This window comes from Anser brachyrhynchus, assembly GCF_964034855.1.
Source record: "Anser brachyrhynchus genome assembly, chromosome: 1".
NCBI classification, from domain to species: domain Eukaryota; kingdom Metazoa; phylum Chordata; class Aves; order Anseriformes; family Anatidae; genus Anser; species Anser brachyrhynchus.
The window spans coordinates 186,483,748-186,503,804 of NC_137694.1; the positions used below are offsets into that span (position 1 = coordinate 186,483,748).

Genomic DNA, 20,057 nt, shown 5'->3' on the forward strand with positions numbered 1-20,057 from the left:
AGACTTCGTAAGATCAAAACTCATCTCTTCCCCATTACTATGCTGACGTGACCATGAATACCTTCAAATTGCTATAGCACTAGGAGACATTCAGTAGTGCTTCCAAAACACCCAGCACTACAGCACTCACTTCAGTAGGCACCTGTGTACCTCTCAAATAGATTAAGGCTTATTAACAGGGGGTTTCAGGATACATTATATTTAGCCTGAAACAGCATTGAAAAGCTGATACTCATAAGTCTGGTAGATTTAGAAATACTCTTCCTCAGTACACTTACTGTTCCATTATGAAACAGCAAATCAAGAACTCCCCACTCCCCATTGTAAATATGCTCCCTCTCTGGCCTTTTTTCTGAGCCACTTAAAAGGAGCTGCCTGAACGCATGGTTGAGGTTCATAGCCCAGCTCCAAGACATCTATTCCCATAAGCCATGAAATCCACTGCAGCAAGAAATTTGCTGGCACTAGCCCCCAGCGCGAAGTGGGTACCAGGGACATAAGCATAGGATGTCTAGTCACAATATCAGTCAATATCAGTAAATAAAATAGATTCATGTACTTAACTAGAAAGTTTTTGAAGTGAGACACTAAAAACTGCATAGGATAGGCTGAAAAAGAATACTCCCCCCGCCTTAAAGAATAGTTTGTTATGTGAATTAGTTTGTACCACTGCCTCCATCTCAGGGGCATAGAAGGGTTCTCATTGCTAGCAGGATTCACCAGCCTAGACAGGGAGGAGGTGGGGGGAAGCTCTGATGCCTATCAAGGAAAGTGAAACACCTGAAGCTAAGAGCTTCACAACACATGCTAGTATAATCAGGTCTTAAAACCAAAGCAAGAGGCTTGTTAGCTATTACTTAATGTAAGTGCAAGTAATAGTACTTCTGTTGAATTGCATCTTAATGTCAAGTGTTAAGCATATTCTTGCTTGGAAATGTAATGCCCTGCACAGATTACTCTCTGGAGAGAGAGTAGTCTTGAATGTTTTCTACTCTTAAAATTACAAGAGAATGCCTCGGACTTACCTTGCCATTTTGATGAGCTGACTATAGTTCCCTACATGTTGACTAACACCCTCAGCTAAGTATTTTGAGACACTTCAGATAGGAGTTGCATTTTAGAAGTATACAAGGTAGGTTTCTTTCGATGGATTTTTATTTTTTTAATCATTACCAAGTGAAGAACTGAGGGGTACAACAGTGCAGCAATAGAGGATCAGATAGTTAAGAACTTAAGAGAGTTTCCACCCCTTCCTTCCTGTTGACAGTGATGGCTCCTCTAGAAACTGCAGAGCATTACACTTTCAGCAGTGTTCTAGTGGTAGAAGTCATCATCTCAGACAGCTAAGTCACAAAACCATCTAATATCACAAGTATAATGCCAATAGCCATCCAACTCGCTTCCAGACCCTCAGGGCATTACATGTTCTTGCTCATAGCTTTTAGCACTGCTCTTTTATTACAGGGTATCCTCCTGCATTGGAAAGGTTCCTAGGGTTCTTCAAACCACCCTTTCATCCATCTTCCTGCAGAAGATGCTACCCTATTTCACTCTGAATGGAAGTTTAATTTTTACCTCAGTGTTGATGGTCTTCTACGCATCTGTTCAGTGTTCATAGACCACATGCTTGTGGATGCTTTTGCTGTGATGTGACAAACAAGTTCCAGAAAATAGTTCTGGAACTATCTGGAATAGCTGTTCATGGCCAGATGATCTTGTCTCAGAATAGGAGAAAACAGGTAATACACTGCAGCCAGTCACCCATGTCCGTGGAGATGTGGTTTGAACCACCATAGCCTGACACATTTATCCAGTCCAGCTAACATAAAAGCCCATCTCAGATACTTTGTAAGAAAGCCTTTCCACCCACCATTACTGCAGATATTAACTGGAGTCAGAAAATTCAGAGGAAGTGTAATAAGACATTTATTAAAAGTGCTGTCAGTTATATTAAGAGCTATAGTCTAATATCCTTTTTTAAAAAGGCATCTAATTAAAAAATACTAGCTAAAAACCATTCTGGTCACCATGGTTACAGACACATGACCTGCAGTGTTCAATGAAATGTTAGACCAGCTTTGTAGATTGGGAAGAAATTATCTAAGTGCAGGATCCACCATCTCTATTGTAGAGGAAGAACTGCTGGGGGCTCCAGAAGAGACACCTGCAAATACCTGGAATAGAAATGCAATCAAACAAGTTAATATTTTTAGTGACAGGTTTAAAGAAACTTTAAGGATTCCTCTTGAGAAACACCCTGGGGAAGAAAAAAACATCCTGCTGCTCCAAGCAAATTGTGATCCACTACATCTGCATACCAATGAATGAACTACTCTTCTGCCCAGAAGAGTTTTCCCCTCAAGATGCTGACAGAGGCTTCAGTTTCAGAAACAGAAGCTGTCCACTATGAGAAGTTTGTCAGTTACTGAGCTGTAGCCCAGGCTGTTCAACCAGAACCATCCTGTGCTTACAGCCTCCAAGTTACAAAGCAGTAGCTTCTTGGTTACTTACTTAGAGTGCTTATACTTCTCCTTAATTGCTTGCAGTTGGCAACGGGGAGCATCAAGGCATGCTTTGTGCAGATCAGTCAGGCAAGGCACTAACTCACTTAATGAATATCCAGTGAATGCAGCAAGAGTTTCTGGCTGGTAAGAAGAGTGGAAAAAAAAATGCTTGTGTTACTCTATTTTAGAGAATATTCACCTGGAAGGTATTTTCTACAGAAGCAGGAATCATTTTCACCACGTCATCAGTTCTCGCTCTAGGTTTAGGCTTGAAAAGGATTCGAGTGTATTCTGCCATCACTTTCACTTATAGGTTGTCTTCGGTCTGACAGGAAGTCTGACAATAATCTCATTCTGCTATAACTATATTGCATCCATTACATCTCTTCTGGATTCTGCTCCCTTCTAAAGCTATTACTCCAACACCCACCTGAGAGGCCTACCAAGGCCTGCATTACAGCAGCCACTGAGTGTAGTCACTTCAGTTCTCCCTTCCCTCCCCAAAACCCCTGAATTCTATCTAAGGAGTTTGAGACTAACTACTGACAAGCTTTAGTTACAGACTTGACACAAGTGAACGTGACAGCAAGGTCCTTCCCATTTCAGAGAGAAGGCAGGATATTTCAGATTGATTTAACATTTGTTAATCAGGTAGACCCAGTAGCTCAGGAACAGCATCCTAGCATTTCAGCCTTTATAACAAGTTTTGAAGCTCCTCAAAGTTTTAATGATAAAGTGCTTGAGCACTTTAGCATGCAGTTGTTTTTCTTACCCAGAAAGACCTGTTCACCGTATAGTTTGCTAGACAGTAGGCTGCTGCAGCGGTTTGTGAAGGAAGGTACTTCAGAAAAGGATCAGCTTCAAGGAGACTCAATTCTGCAAGATACTGAACAAAAAAGCAAGCCGTTCAAACAGAATGGCCCTGTGTGGTAGAATGAGGCCAATAGACTGAGCACTTAAGTTGGTCAATGGTCTCAGTTTCACTGAAGAAACATAAGTTATGTGTCTGGTGAGCAGAAGTAGCATTCGAGTCCCGTTCATCTTGCAGAAAAACTTCTCATGTTCCAGTGGTAACAAAGACCACTCTTCTGTCAAAGCCTAAACAATCAAAACTATAATGAACTTCTGGTTGCATAATTATCTTTGACGTAATTAATTTTACAGATAGAATATACAATTTTTGTTAAAAAAGACTTTTTTAAGTATTTGTAAAGGAAAAAAGAAGCCATGCTGTCCTCTGAGGATTTTGTTCACATAGGTGGACCTCACTTGGAGGTCTGGGCTAAGTGGGCAGCTCTCAGAATTCGGGCTCCGTTTGAACAGGCACTGTACAAAGACTACACCCTTTGCAGCTAAGCAGCAGGTCAGGTGTTTTCCTATAAGCGTGGGTTACCCTGTAACCTGATCTGTATAAGCATGGTACCCCTAGGCAGTTCTGTGGGCATATGCAGTGTCATTGTGTAGCAATATGTTTTACCCTCGTGTCTAGGTCAGGCTTACTATGCATGCACTGTTGAAGAACGGATTCCTACCACCTCACCAGCAAGACAGACTAGCTGACCAGACAGATAACACAAAGCTTAGTGTTTCAATCAGGCACTTATCCAGAAGTCCAGGCACACAAGCCTGCAGAATATCCATCCTAAAAGGATGGTAATTCATACCCTTGCAAAGTTCTCTGTCCTCATACAGACTCCATGCCTCTGAATATACTGAAGGAGGAACTGGTTGATAGTTGGCACCGTGAGGTCAAAAGCCAACACTTTGAGAAGCAGGTGTTCCATTCTTAGCAGCTGCCTCTTTGTGTATGTATCATCTGTTATATACACAAATTCATCCACTTCTGGTGGGTAGATTTCTTCATATTTCCTTCAAAAGAAACAGAGAAGCCACATTTGTCAGCTTAAAAGTTAGGGTAACAAGAAGCTTTTCACCCATATCAGGATGAGCGCAAGCAATTAAGACTTGCTGAGAGTTCTTATTTTAATCCTTCCTCCAGTCTGGGTAAGAATTGAGAATCAACTCTGGGGGGCCAAGATGTTTAGAGGAACTCCAAGTCACTAGTCTAGATAGACATACACTCACATTAAGAGTTTGCTACTAGTCAGGAGTGTTAAAGTTTCAATAACACCATGCATTCCAGATAAAAATCCTTGCACTCCTAGGCTTTGTTGGGCACCCTGTCTGTTTAAAAACAGTTCAAGGCTAATTGCAGATTGCAGCTTTTAATCTATTACAGCCTTATGGGCTAGCAGCCTAATACAGTAGTGTTTTTCTTCTGCTGTTATGGTTACAAGGTTTTAAGGTTTTCCCACTACAGTTACTTAATCGAGAATATTAAGTATTTAATTCAGCTAGTGCCAAAGTAGGTCAAATGGCAAATCTAAAGACACCAGGAAAAGCTACCTACCACTGCAAGCTTCACTCCCTCAAATTACACAAAAAGATTCGGTCCTAAAAATAAGTTTTAGCTCACTGATATCTTCTGAGATAAACACTCACGCAGCCAGAAGAATTGCTGCTGTTCCGACAAGCTGCAGCTTCCCTCTGAGAACAGACATACAGGAGAGAAACCTGTCCAGGTAGTTCACTGCCAAGTATAATGTCTCTGTCCGAAGTTTATATTCTTCCCCTACTTCCACCAGCCAGTCTACCAAGATGGCACGCATTCCTGATGTGATATCTGGTTGCTTCCTCATGTAGTGGGGCTTGGGCCTGTATTTAATCTGTTTGGAGAGACAGGTGAAGAATCAGGTTGCTTACCCTGAGAAGGACCACTGAAGGCTGAGCTGATTAAGATTCTGTAAACTTGTACCAAAAGGAACTCAAGCAGTTACACTATTAATAGCTAGTTACTAGCTATAGTTACAGTACTAGCAGTATTAACTAGCAGGATCTCTAGAAAAACTGAAGAGATAAGAGCTACTGTGTTAGTAACAGAAAAGTAAAGGACCTCCTGGACGGTCAAGTTCAGCCCTTGCACATATAAGCAATTCAGGAGGACCTGACAATGAAAAACAAATCAGTTCCCCCCCCCCCCCCCCCCCCTTGAAAGACTGCACTTTACTGGTCTGATACAGAATAACAAAAGAACTATTAGAGCAAGAGACCTGTCGGTGAGGTCACATTCAACTGCTTCAGAAATTTTGCAGCTTTCAACTCCCATCTGCAAGAACTCTTCATCTCTTGGAATCAAGAGATGCTCCAACAGTGGGGTATTTCTGGGATGCAGAGTAGTACCTGAAAGATCTCATCACTGTCTAGAAGCTGCCTATGAACCTCTCTAGCTGGAGAGATGGATTTTACTGCTTGCTCAGTGGCTGCCTAGACTTATCCTGGAGCAACCATACAGCTTTGCAGTATTGCAGCGCACCACATCCCAAATATCTCTAGGTTTGTTAGAAGACACTCACTTCAGCTTCTCGGAGGTACTGATGGATGTCTTCTGCGTACTCTCCCACAGTCATCAGAGTTATGGCATCTCCCATCTGTTGCTCAGGTTGGGACCGGAAGGATGTATCCACTAGCATAGGAGAACCTAGCAGGCAAAAAGAGCCAGAAAGACACTTGGGTAGTTACCCTCTTTACCTTCTCTTGCTATTTCTAGCACAGCAGAAATGTTGTGCATCACCTAGACACAACTAAAGTTATCTTGAAGCATTACTTATTGCAAAATAAGCTACTCACCAGCTCACCACAATTCATGATCAACTGCACGTACCTGTTCTACAGATACCATGTATTAACCATGGTTACCTGTACTCAGATCCAGCAGTAGGTGAATACTGGATGTCATCGCACTAGTATCCAGTTCACACAGGCTTGATTCCAGCTCTTCATCCACTTGGTAGCTGTAGTTTTCTTTCTGTTCTGGTTCATCTATGTAGATGGCAAACCCCTGCTTTGATGCAGCACTGACCATGCAGCTGGATAATTCATCTTTTCCAGCCGGAGGGACGGCATTCTTGGAGACAGAGAAGTGTCTGGTAACAGCAGTACTCTGAAACAGAGCACATAGCGATGCTGTGGCAGGGCAATTCAGGAAGAAAACAAACAGTATCGGTTGTTTTAGAGAGGCAAATCACTTTCCTTGGTTAACAAAGCAAGGAACAAAGGTTAATTGGAAAAGCCACCAACTACAGCTGGCACTTTGGAAGCACTGCTTGTTGCTGCAAGAGAGAATAAAGCAAGGGCACTGCCTGGCCCTGACGGCTGGCAAGTACAGGGTCTGCTTCACGTTCAGTGTAGCATGGAGCAGGTTTTAGAAAGTGCGGCAAGTTAGGGCAATGAGAAGAAGCGCTCAGGCACCATCACAGACTTCCAAAAGCATTTTATGTCAAGTTACAAACCAAAGTTGGAACCGCTGAGCTTAAGCACCACAAACCCCACGACTTCAGCTTGTGAACAGGACACAGTCCTTGACATTATCCACTATCTGTGAGCCACCACTTGAGTTAGGGGCTTCAAAAAGTCACACCCAAGAAGACTGCACGCACGCAGCTGCTGGCTGAGGTCCTGCAAGTCAGCACAGCTCCGTTCCCCCTGCCCCAGCAGCCAGCTCCAGGAGGGCTGGAGGACCACACATCAACACCCAGCTGTGAACTCAGCTTCTTAAGCACCCCGGCACCCTGACAGGAACGTGAGCAGCTACACAGCAACGGGATGCTCAGGCAAGCATCAGCAAAGAGACTTTTTTTTTAAGCCATCCCCTACATTTTACAGCACGGATGACCTGGAGCCCACCACCCCCGTGCCTTTACCTGCAGCGGGCCGGCAGCCCCAGAGCCCGCGCGGAGGGGAAGGGACGAGCATTGGTGGGGAAGGAAGGAAGGAGGGAGTGAAGGAGAAAGTAGCCAGCACGAACAGGGCTCACCTGGCCGCCGGGCCGCTGCTGCCCGTTCTCCACCAGCACCCCCAGCACGGCCCGGCCGCCGCGGGGGGCAGCGGGGCAGGGCTCCCGGCGGCCCGCCCGGCTCTTCTCGCCGGTGCGGTGCATCGCCCCGGCGTCGGCACCTTCCGGGGAGAGAGAGAGAGGGGAAATAAATAGGAGGGGGGAAAAAAAATAATAAATTAAAATAATAAAAAATAAAAATAATAAAAATAAAATAAAAAATAATAAAAATATGTATGTAAATAAATAAAATTAAATAGTACTTGGTTGAGGAGCAGCCACGCCTGCCCTGGGAAGGGAGGCAGGAGGGATGGGTGGGTGCAGGGCCGGAGGTGGGCAGGCAGCGCCGCCGCCCCTATATAGGCGGCCGCCGGCGGCTGTTGGCCGAGGCCAGTTGGAAGCGGCGGCCGCAACCCCCGGCGCAGCCGCCCTGGCGGGGCAAGCGGCGGCGGCGGGTCGCCATGGAGACCCCGCCCGGGCCGGCCCGGCCCGGCCCGGCCCTGCCCTGCCGCGGCCTGGGCCGCGCTTCCCCGCCCCGCTCCGCCCCGCGGAGGTGGAGGAGCCTGAGGGGGGTCGGGGGGTGTGCGGGGTGGGGGTTGGTTGTGTCGTGTCCCCCCCCCCGCCCCGTCCCGGGTATGGAGGGGTAAAGGCAGGCTGGTGGAAGCACGGTAGGGATAGTACGGAGAGTTTGTGGAGTGTCCCGGGGGGGCGTTGTTCGGAGGGTGAGGTGGGCAGAGCATCCTGGAGGCAAGAGGGGGTGTGTGGGGAGTGAAGGAAGGCGGAAAGAGCAAAGACCAAACAAGATACAGCCAGGAAGCGACACGGAGAGTAACAAGAGATCTGTGATTGCGCCGCTGGCAGGAAAGGACCAAGGAAGGACTGGAGTGCTTTAAACGCAGCACTTTGTTGGCAGGAGACACACACTGTGTGGACGCTGAAGGATTTAATGTCGTTCGGCATCAGAAGGTCCCCAGTGGTGAGGATGCCAGCAGCAGGATGGCCAAATCCTCATCTCTAAATAACCTATATAACAAATCATATACACTATTAAATTATTAATAATGCTACTTTAATACTTATATTGACAAATATCAATTGCAAATATAATTACTTTATTAATAAAGCTTATAAGGAAGGAAGCAAGTCTGCCTGATGCTATTAAAGGACTCGACGATTAAGCCCTGGAGCCCCAAAGTCTCTCTGTGAGCTCTGGCTGGACAGACAAGTTACCCAGTTAGGAGAGAAATGCCGAGGGGTGCCCAGCTCAACAAGGGGAAAACAGGCTGGGGCAGGAACCAAGTGAGATTAATTTGAATTTCCAGAGGGGTCTGGGAACGAATAATCAGTTATTAAATGGCAATAGAAGCTTTATGGAAACAGTCAAGGTCAAAAGAATTCGATTTCCCCTTTTGTAAAATGAGGGAAAAAATATTTTGGTTTATTTTAGTATGGATTTGACTCTTGTGACACTCTGATAAAGTCAAAACAAGGGGACAACTGCAAAACTGATTGTGAAGCTGTGCACAGGAGCAGTTCTCAGTTGTCAGGGTGGAAACACAGAGCTTTATAAGAGGAATTAAGCAGCGGTTTGTCTGATATCACCAACATTTTTCAGCAGCGGTGCAGATAATAACACAGATAGCAGACTTAGTGAAGTTGTGGGTGACACCACCGATGGTGCTGGGAAGGGCAATGGCTATGCTGGGGAACAAGATGTGATTTCGTCATGACAAACTGGAGAAGTGGGATGCTCCTGAAGAAAGACAAGCTCAGGGCTGGAGACCAGACGTACAGGATGGGGACCAGCTGGGTCGGTAGCAGCTCCATGAAGAAGAAGCAGGAGGCTATAGTGAACCTCCGATGGAGCATGAGTGACCACGTTCCTGGCTGTCCTAGCATGAGCAAACAGGAATGTAGAATGTGTGACAAACAACCCCTCTGAAAGCCCATGGTGAGGACAAAAGGAATTGACTGGTCTCTCTGTGTTCAATGGGAAGAGCAAGCAGTACAAGAGCTTTTACCCCAGCATGAGGTTTATGTTAGACATCAGGACTGTGGTGCCCCAGAAGAGATGGCATGGAAAGTTTGTGGGACTTCCCCCTTTGCAGATTTGTAAGACCAAGTTAGAGTAACTGCTGTCAGAAATGGCTCTGCCATGGGCAGAGTTGTGGTACGTCTTGAGATGCTCTCCAGTAAGATGTAGGAGCTCTGATCCAAAATTTGGATGCAACAAGCAACAAGTCTTTTCCCAGACCTGCTTTTAGCAGTTCCAGGCTGTAGTAAGGTCTGTATTTGTTTCTTCCCGTATTTCTCAAATGTTTTTTTTTTGATTTTTTTTTTTCCAAATGAATATACTGTAGGAGGTAAGTGGTATATCTCAAGATGAAAAATGTCACCTGTATTTGATCTGTAGGTATCACAGCGGAGCTGTCACAGCAGGTCAGGGGCAGAAAGCTGCACTGTGCATCAGTGTCCTTCCTGTTCCTTACACCATCTCTAAGCCACAAGTTTGCACAGGAAAGACCTCACTCAGGAACACTTCTTTGAACATTTTCATGCACAGTGTTGATTTCTGGAATTAAGTATTTGACATTAAGCATCAGCTTAAGCATAACTTTTGAATTACGTAACTAATAAATACCCTTTATACCATTGGTTTGATCGGATTACTCAAAAATATATTAAGAAAATCCCATGCTACAAAATATGTAGTATCTATAGCAGTCTAAGAAGGTGGATATTAATCAAAACCATTTCAGAAAATGTGAATATTCTACGTTTTAATTAAATTGTTCAGTTTTGATAACATTTTTAAGCAAAAGGCTTTTGAAACGTCCATATTTTGAGTTAAAAAAAAAAAAAAAGAAATGCCCAGTCTCACACTTCTTAGCAATAAAGAAATGAACGTGATTTTTCTGTCAAAGCAAAATTTTTCTTTCACTTTAAATTACAATTTAGCAATGCTATTCTAATTTAGGAGTATCAAAACTCTGATTTCAGTCTCTAATTATATTTCAAGTAGCTGGCACTACTCTTCTAACCTTAAATCAATACTGGCTGCTAGCTGCAAAATCTCCTGTGAGAACAGAAGTTGTGTATTCAAGAGCAAGATGTTAGAACATAAACAGTGAGGGCATGGTTTAGGACACTCTTTCTGTTGGGACACCAGGGAGATGATGGCTTTAGGCTCAGATCCCCGAGGACATTTATGTCCCCAGTGCCCTGGTTACCCACCCATTCACATTCTGTGTGGCCTGGCCCTGGCAAGGACTCGCTGCTGCTGCCACCCATGCATTCCCACAAGGGTTTGTGTGGTCCTCAGGCAAACCAAAACCTAGTCCACCTGGAGAGTAACACAACCACAACAGCTAGGCGGTGTTGTTTACAGCTGGGTCAGTTCTCTGGTCTGGGTTTCCAGACCGCAATGGGAGCAGTAGGGCCGTCTATGCAATGATTAAATAAATCTGAATTGTGCATTTTATCAATTCATGCCTTTTTTTTTTGGGGGGGGGGGGGGGGGGGAGGGCTATACAGCAAGTGCATATTTTCAGATAGGTAAATGAAATGCTGTTTGTGAAAAATGCCTGTAGCTTATAAAAATAACCTTACCTCTGTTCTGCCCAAGCCTATTTTTCTGACAGCTCACTCTCTCCATATGGTGCTTGTCACGAGAAATGTCTGAACTTGGTAGTTAGAGGTCTAACACGTAATTCACATTCATAGAAAAATCATGTGTCACTCCCAGCCAAGTACATGAACAGCAATTATTTACTGAATTCATCTTCAGTCAGTAAGCAGCTTTCATATCTGAATACCCCTCATATTCATATGCCATTTAGATGTAACTGGAGAATCTCAGCTACCCAACAGATGACTTATTTATATTTTTATACATGAGCAGATTATGGATGTCCTCAGTGGTCGTATAGTACATTAGTGTAACTGAAACGCCTCTCAGATAGCTTTTAATGAGGTTATTTAAGCTCCACTTTCTCGGGAACTCTTTGAAACAGCCCAGTATGGATTGGTACCTGAGGGAGGCCGGTGAGCTTTGCCAGCTACTACTTAATTGTAGCAGCAGATCAAATCAAGCTTTGGACCATTAATCATTTACTTCTGAGCTTCCCTCCGTGTGCCTGAGAGGAAACTGAAGCCTTCCTGAGTGGACTCCTTAGGGCTTCTGGCAGTAATTACTGTCTTACTGAAGACTATCATGACTTCTAGGAAGACAGAGAAGTCAGAGCAATCCCTGTCTTGGCGAGGATGCTTCCTTTGTGGCCCTGGAAAAAGTATTAAAGCCCTGGTTAGGACTTGTCTCTGACATCATGTGAATCTTTCCTAGCTCCTTTCTCCTTTTTTTTCTTTTTTTTTTTTTTTCCCCTCTGAATGAGGAAATTTCCAAACTCAGTACCTTTCTCAAATAAAGGGACTTCTATCATCCCATGCCTTGGGAGCAGGAACAGTCTCTTGCTTTCCACTCTGAGGAGCGCTGTTAAGCCCCAGCTTTTACACAGCAAACTCCACATGGACTTCAGTTTCTGCTCTGGGCCGTGGAGAACGACTGCACTAGACCTCCAGTTCTGCCCCATTGTCAGACCTCCCCAAAATGCAACAGAAGTTTTCTTCAGAGATCCAAGAGACGTATTTTGCTTAAAATTTCCCATTAGAAATACTTGAAGATTGGACTTTACTATACCAATTTTTTTTTTTGTAAGATTGTTTACAGGAGAGAGAAATGCTGTCTGTACAAATGCAGGTGCTTGGTACTGTACCCAGGAGCAGAAAACAGATGGAGCACACTCTGTTTTTTCCTTCCTGTATGAGAGTTTTTATGCAGAGTTTTTGAGCTACCACCATCACATGCCCCACCTGGGATCTTGGTTGTGTCACCATTTGGGAACATCCTTTACCTCTGTGGCTTGAAGCCAGATGATTCACTCTAATTATGCTCTAATTATGAGCATACAGGGGCAGCACTGCCTTTTGAAAGGAAATCACAGCATATATTGACCCAAAATATTTTTCTGCATATTTCTTCCTCTCATGAGCATGAGAAGGACACAGCTGCTTCAGAAGCTGACAGCAGCTCCCTCTGTCCACAAATCAAACTACCCTCAGGTGTCCCCTTCCTTCTTCACCCTTTTAGGTGCCTTTTGATCCCTATTGTCTTTTGATCCATAAGTTTTCAGCTTGGACTAAATAGCAATTTTGCATGCAGCCTGGAATTAGTATCCTCATTGGCAATGAAACAGCCGTTGTCTTACAAATACACACAATTATAAACTGGGAAGCTGTTAACATAAGACTGTTGCAATTTCCCAGGTTGTTTCTCTAGGTCTAATGGTGCATTACAACAATATTCATATTAAAAAAGAAAACAACAACATTCAGGCAGGACAGACAGAGTTACCACGACCTTTGCCAGGTCGCATTCAATGTTTAGGCAGTTTTTTTGGACCAATGTACTGAGCAATCACCCAGCAGCTCCTCTGAGGACAGCCCGTCGCAGAGCCACCATGAAAGTCGCACTGCATGGCAAATTTAACGCGCGACTGCGTCAGACCTTGAAAAATGTGCTGTAGGTGCAGTCTTGAAATTCAGAAGGTTTATTAAAAAGGATTTTGAAATCTCTTTGAGAATAATAGAAGTGCCTGGATGCAGTGACCTGCAGGGTCCCATCAGGACCATGTTGTGTGGTCTGACAGCGGTGGTGAAGAACGTGATTCCTCTTCTTTTGTATGGCTGTGATTCCTAGAGTCATGTATGACTCCTGACTCTAGTTTGCTTTGATTATTGTACAAGTATATTAATTTCACATCATTTAAGAATCCATAGATTTTATCTTCAGTTTCATTGCGTTGCTGAACTATCAAAATCAGAAAACGATGGCCAACAATTGAGACATGAGTCCAAGGCTCAGGAGTTGTTGGCGAGGGCATACAAACAAGACAAAGACATAGGCTTGGCTCAACCACCAGCTCTCCATATAGATATATATATATATACGGGATATTTAGCACAAGCCCAAACCAACACTGAGGTCCAAGCTCACCTGGGATGCCTGTGCATGAAGGCCCACAGTGAACTGTGAGTTTGGACAAGCTCTGTAGCCCGATGGGAAAAAGCTCTGTGCACCCAACAACCCAACAGGTAGGATCACATATGGCTGGTAGTGTGAGTAGTCACAGACACAGCCTACATTGACTTGCTTATGATAATGCATTAGAAAGAATCAGAAAATGTACACCACCACGCAGGTCAGTCATCGACAGTTGTAGTACCACCTTGACATAGTTACTGCTGCAGTTCAGGCTCATGGAGGATGGAGTTTTTCAGCTCTTCATGAGCATAGTTCAAGGGTTAACATGGCCAGTTGACGTACAGACCCCTGATTTTGATAGATAAGAGAAGCTAGTACTGTAAGTTTTTCTGAGCTATATTCCTAGGTGTGGAAGAAATGATCTGAGAGCAAGGACAATGCTGATTCAGCACCCTCCAGAAACTCAGAGGCCATAATTGAAAGAGGTTGTCAGGATGCAATCAAATTAGTAATATCTGCCATCTGGTTTCCTTTCATCTTCTTGTGTTACTTCTTTTGCCATTCCATAACTTTTCCAAATTCCCTAAGCTTTTTCAAAGTTACACTTGTCCAAAAGAAAAAGTAAAGGAAAACCAGAGTTATCATTCATTCTGTTGCCTTCACGTGCAAAAAAGAGGACAGAGTGAAAAAGGAGACAATGCTGTGTTTAAATCAAGGTTTAAAACCCTGAATTGCTTTTCTAAAATATTTCAGCAAGGTTTATTTATTTATTTATTTATTTATTTATTTATTTATTTAAATAGCCATGTTCTGAGTCCTAGAAGATGGGAACTGCATTGGAAGCTGAGGGAGGGAGAGACTGTTTCTAGAATATATTTCATTTTCTTTGACTGGCCTTTACTGCAAAATTTATGGTGCAGGTTGTACTGATTATCTAGTGTACACTGGTATACCTTAAGTGGGCTACATGTATTCCTGTCTGCTGACGCCATGTGTAAAATTCATCTATAATTTACAGGGTGTGAAAGAAACTAGCTTCTCCCAATGAACAATTTTCTTTAAACTGTTGCGTATGCCTACCTGATGTCCTTGAAAATCTACATTTCCTCTCTACAATGTTTCTGTGAATGATGTCTGCATACCTTTAAGTTTTAAAGCATCAGTTTTCCTTAGGCTTCTCTCAAAAATAGTTGATATTTGCCATTCAGAATCATTCAGTGATTAAGTTTGCTTGCATAACTTTGCCAGTGTTCTCTATTGCATAAATTCCACTAGGTTTCATGCACTAAACCGCTAGACCCTACAGTTGTAAAAAAGAAAGCAGTCACACACACCCCTACAATTTTACATTGTGCAAAATTACATTTTTTCTGCATGTATTATGGCTCTGTTGTAATACAAGCTTTTGTGTATTTTCAAACAAACTGACCTTATAAGATCAATTAACTTAAAGGCTTAGAGTTAAAACTTCCTTCCTAAATAGAGGACTTAGATAATAACCCTTACTCATTACATGCTTGATATCAGATTACACAATACCAAATGGAGAGGTGAAATTTATTTCAAAAGTGAAACGAGCGATTTTCCTCAAACCAAATCACCAGTTTGGCAAGTGTCAGACTGCTTGCAAGATCAGTCAAAAGCAGCCCATTCTGTTACACAGAGTGCTAAGAGAAAATTTCTGATCATATTCTGATCATTGCTATGCTTCATGCCACTATAGCTTGTATACTAAATATAAAGCTGGTGTGAAGTAATTCTTATTATTTCTGTGATTCTTATTATTTCTGTGATTATACAGAAATAAGGAGCCATGAGGGGGAACAACAGATGAAGGACTGTAATAAACAGAGTGTTCCTGAAAGTCCATTCTGCAGAGCAGCAGAGAGCTGTGCAAGGCTGGTGTAAGAAGAGCCCTCAAAAGCAGATTCCTGTTTCCCAATACTGAGTGTCTTCAGAGTCACAGCACACAATCCATGCTCTTGGCAAATGCTGTGCAAGGTAAAACTGCAACATTTGCTTGTATTGTTCACGTACCCATCCTCCCCTTGCTATAGAGGACAGAAACACACAGTGGAAGTCTCAGAGTGTCTAAGAGAGGAAGGAAGGGATGCAGGAATATACAGACAGAGCTGTAAGCATCATCCCCTCTGCAGCAGAGTGCTTGCTTCCATGCTTGCAGCTGCCTTGTGCATGGCATGGCTGATGCTGGGAGCAACCTGATGTGTCCCTTGTCCTTATGGTCTCTGTGGGCCAGCAGACCTTGGGGCACAGCCTGCAGGCAAATCCCAGCTGTCCTCATGCTACGTGATCTAGGGACCCTCCAGGAATAATCCTTTGCTGTTTTGTCTCATGTCTGTTTGCAGACAGAACTCATCACAGAGAGAAGTGGTAAGCTTTATGCCAAGCTTTATACCAGCTTTATTCTAAGCTGGCATAAAGCACCAGCATTTACAGCAGGAATCAAAGTCTAAAGCCTTGAGCAGGTGCAAGATTTTCCCCTTTGGGCTTCCAACGATCTTAACCAGAAGGCTATGGTGCATCAGGGAGTTAGTGATCTGCATAGCAGTGAGCCTGTGCACACACAGGTGGGTGCTGTGCTGCATGTACAGCCTGTCCTGTGCTGTGCCGTGTCATGCCATGCCGTGCCATGCCATAATCCCATGGCCACAGCATAAAGGCAGCCGGATGGTGGTAACAGAGGAGCCTGTGGGCAGCTCCCACTCAGTACCAGTGACTGCACCACCTGCGTGGCCTTGCCTTTATCAAGAAGCACAGCAACAAGTTGTCACGTGAACGTGTTGCTGCTTGACAGTAGGAATGACAAATACAGACTTTGTCTTCTAATAAAATTCTGTAAAGGGTCTCAAAAACAAAATGTCAGCAAAGCTTGCTACGGATGGGACCTGTACTGCATGCCATGCCCTGAGCAGAGGGGTCTGTCCAGTGCTGCACAGCTTGAGGTTCCTAGCACCTCAAGGGATGTAAGGTTACCTGTCTTCTCTTTATTGCATTAGCTCCAATAAATGGTATTTTAAGCTGTATCTTATGTAGCCTGAACGTCTTTCCTACTGGGACCACAAGGTATGCTGACCCCAGTGCCTCGCACTCCAGTGAAAGCAGCAGAATTGCCTGGAGCTGACCCCAAAGATGTGTCTGAGTCAAGTGGTGTGGACAGGTGACACACACAGCTTCAAACACTGACAGCTTTGGGGCTGCTTTTTCACAGCAGTTGAGGGCTGCTCCTAGGAGCTTTGTGGCCGTGTAGGCTGCCCAACACCATTGCAGTTACTCCCAGTTCACCCCAGAAGGACACAAAAATGAGGTCTTTTGGTATCAAAACAATCATAGGATTAAGCTTTCATTAAACTATACCCCTTAGTGCTGCATGTGAAGGGAAAATATCAAGCTTAAAATCAAACATTCCTTCTGTCCTTATTTTATTCCCTCACAAGCTCTGCTGTATCATAAAGCAGCTGATAGTGTACTTTAGCGCCGTGCATGTTTTAAGTGAATGTCCTTCACACAACATTAATATCTCAAACCTCCTTTTCTTTTCAGAACAACACAGGGAAACACTCATAACTTTGACAAAACCTTGAAACGGCTCTGCATAATTCAAAAATAGACATTTTGGGGTTGTTCAAGTCACTCTGTTGAATAACTATCTGGCTCTAGCACCTAGACCTTTCTGCCAGAAATTGCTGAAGTGCATGCTTAAACGCCCTTGTTGTATACTAGATTTTTTCCTTAATCAGGCTCCTAATTTATGATCCCCATATTCACAGCATCTGTTACTCAGCTGGTTTTGACAGCTGCTGTTAATCTGTACTCAGAAGTTGACAGCTGAAAACTTTGAGGAAAGTCCATGTTTTGACTTGATGACCCTATGGAAGCTGGCTCTTCAGCTCCATTGCTGATTACAGAAATGCTCTTCCCAGAGTGCAGCATTGGGACATTAAAAGAGCAGTCATTTATAATTCGTTGCTACCAGGTCTACTTATTCTTGGTAGTAAACAAGTGACTTGTAGGTATAGAAAACAGATGAGTTTTGTATGCGTGACTAGTAATATTTTGGTGAAGATCAACTACCTGTGACAGAATTTGAGGTAAAAATATAGCAGCAGTAATCTTGAAAAGCATTTTTTTATCATTGCTGTTTTGAAAAGTAGGTGCAACACTCAACATCTAGAGTGTTGGGAAGCCAAAAGCTACTCACAAAGCCCCCACAGAATCACAGAATCATTTAGGTTGGAAGAGAGCTCTAAGATCATCAAGTCCAACCCTCAGGTCAGTAGGATGCTCTGTGCTGGATGTTGACAGGGTGGTGACTTTTCACATGCTAAAGTTCATACTGTAATGCTTTGTTACAGCTACACTAAAGGATGAAAGCAGAACTGGTCACAGTATCTGAAGACTTTTTAAATAAATTTCTTAATAGTATAGCAATGTGATATGGCATTGTGGCTTGTAATAGAAGGAAGCCAAATGCCAAAACTTGTAGTTCTTAGATTTCAGCAATTTAACTTCTTGATATCACAGGCACTTATTTCAAATTAAATTGAAAGTCTCTGTTGAAAGCATGAACAACTTCTGAACAAAAGTGATGCATGTTTTTTTCTGTTTTGGTTTGTTTTTGGAGGGAATGATCAAAATGACAACTATTTATCAGAATTAATCATGAAAAGCAACTGTTGTTTTCTAGCTAGCTCAGCACATCCAAATGCTGCATTGCTTGGATCTGGTAATGGTTTCATCTAAATTAGAAGAGAGCTTGTCCTCTGAACTCTTTGCGTTATATTTTCAGTCCATGACTTCGTGCTACCCTGCAGTGGTGAAGGGAGATGGGTGTTCAGACAGAGGGTGGGAGCTGTTGCTGGGTGGTTTTTGTGTCCCTGGTGGTCTGTTTCCCCTAGAAGTCAGTGGTAACATTCTCCAGAAATGTTAGATGAGCTCCTTAGACATCAGCATGGATTTTAATAACCTGAGAAACAAATAGGCTGTACGACACGGACCAGAACAGGAGCATTGCAGTGTTACCTTTTTCAAACTCAAACAAAAATACAAATATATGGCTGCTTGCAACAGCGCACTGTTCATCACAAACTGTATGCCAGGATCATTAGCCTAACAGCCTGGCAAGTGTATTGAAAGAGGAAATAAAAGTTTCCTCTCTTCCATTTTCTTCTATTACTTGGAGAGTTCTCCTGCCTTTTTCTCTGGTTTATGTATTTTAACTGGAATATTGTGTGGTTTCTCCACAATGTAATTCTAGTTGGCCCTTGGTTATCTGAGTAAATTAGTTAATGATGCTTGCTCATTGCAATTAAACTTTCCCATTGCAATTATCTGAATTGTGCTGTTTCAAGTTTTCTGTAATGAATCTGTGCTCATATTCACAGCACATTGCTAACAAATGCTTGCAGTAGATGTATGGATCAGCACTGCTCATGTAGGTACACAGCAGCTACTGTTTAATGTAGTTGAGCTCACACATTCTTATTGCATACTGCATGCTTTGCTGGTGATAAATGACAGCCATTTTTCTCCACTGCAGCCAAGAACAGAGATTAAAACTCTAGATACCAATCTGATCTCACAGGTCATAGCTTGTCTGTGTAACCTGTTTTATGTTATAACTGATAGCAGTAAAATGTCTTTCATCAGCCTTGTTTATTTATGTCCCTGATTCACAGTGATGATGATTTATAGAGCACCTGTAATTGCAAGTGTATATGTCTCATGAAAATGCAATGTGTAACTGGAAAAAATGACCTTGTGGGAGGGAGAGATATTAAAAGTCTGCTATGAATAAAATAAATACTAACAATAGGATAATCCAATTACTAAATAGAGAACAAATCTGTTTATAAGCAGAGGAGAAAGGTAATTAGAGGGGGAAAATAAAGAAGGGAAAAATCCAGTACATCTAATTTACATTGTTTAAAATCTAAGCAGAACTGTTCACATAGTCATCTGTGCTCTTTGCCTTACTAACATTCATCTTGACTGCATCTTGGAAAGCCAAGAAGCTTTGAAATCATAGGGTTCAAATTTCCAAACTCAATGAGGTGGTGAATAAGAGCTCATGAGATGAGAACTATAATGTGTAAAATGCAACTGATGATCTTAAAAGGGAAAAACGATGTCTGAAAAAAAAATATTGACAATGTAGCAAGAGTTGCAGAAAAAAAAAAGTGTGCTTTAAAAAAATAAAAAAGCCTTACAAGAAGAGATTTAAGTATCTCAACATCTGATTAAGCAGAAGACTGAAAGATGACAGGATTGCATCAGGACTCCCATGGGAAGAATATTCCAAACCTGACAGGCTCTTTTATTTCAGCAGACACTGCGATGATAAGATCCAATGACAGGTACCTGAAAACACTCAGATCCCAATTAGACATAAAGCAAGTGTTTGTAACAATCAGATTGATTACCCATTACAGCAACCCCTGGGGGAGCAGGATGTCTTTGACATTTTCAATATGCCTCTACTTAAGATATACATTATCTAAAAGATATACGGGCTACCAGACTATATAATGGAGTAATGTGGAAAAAAATACTATGATACGTTAATAGATAGAAAGCTCAATGAGATGAACTAACAGGCCCTTAA

At 42.9% G+C, this 20,057-nt stretch overlaps 1 protein-coding gene across 1 annotated transcript; it reads right to left on the reverse strand.

Moving 5' to 3' along the window:
- Window positions 1–1,902: 1,902 nt before the first annotated feature.
- CCNA1 (cyclin A1) lies at window positions 1,903–8,370 on the reverse strand. Its single transcript, XM_080603094.1, has 9 exons — window positions 7,659–8,370; window positions 7,378–7,517; window positions 6,261–6,504; window positions 5,918–6,042; window positions 5,007–5,230; window positions 4,169–4,373; window positions 3,277–3,390; window positions 2,512–2,645; window positions 1,903–2,174 (listed from the first exon to the last, which is right to left on the reverse strand). The coding sequence occupies exons 1-9, from the start codon at window positions 8,353–8,355 to the stop codon at window positions 2,123–2,125; spliced, it is 1,935 nt and encodes a 644-aa protein (XP_080459220.1). The 5' UTR covers window positions 8,356–8,370; the 3' UTR covers window positions 1,903–2,122.
- Between the last annotated feature and the right edge of the window lie 11,687 nt (window positions 8,371–20,057).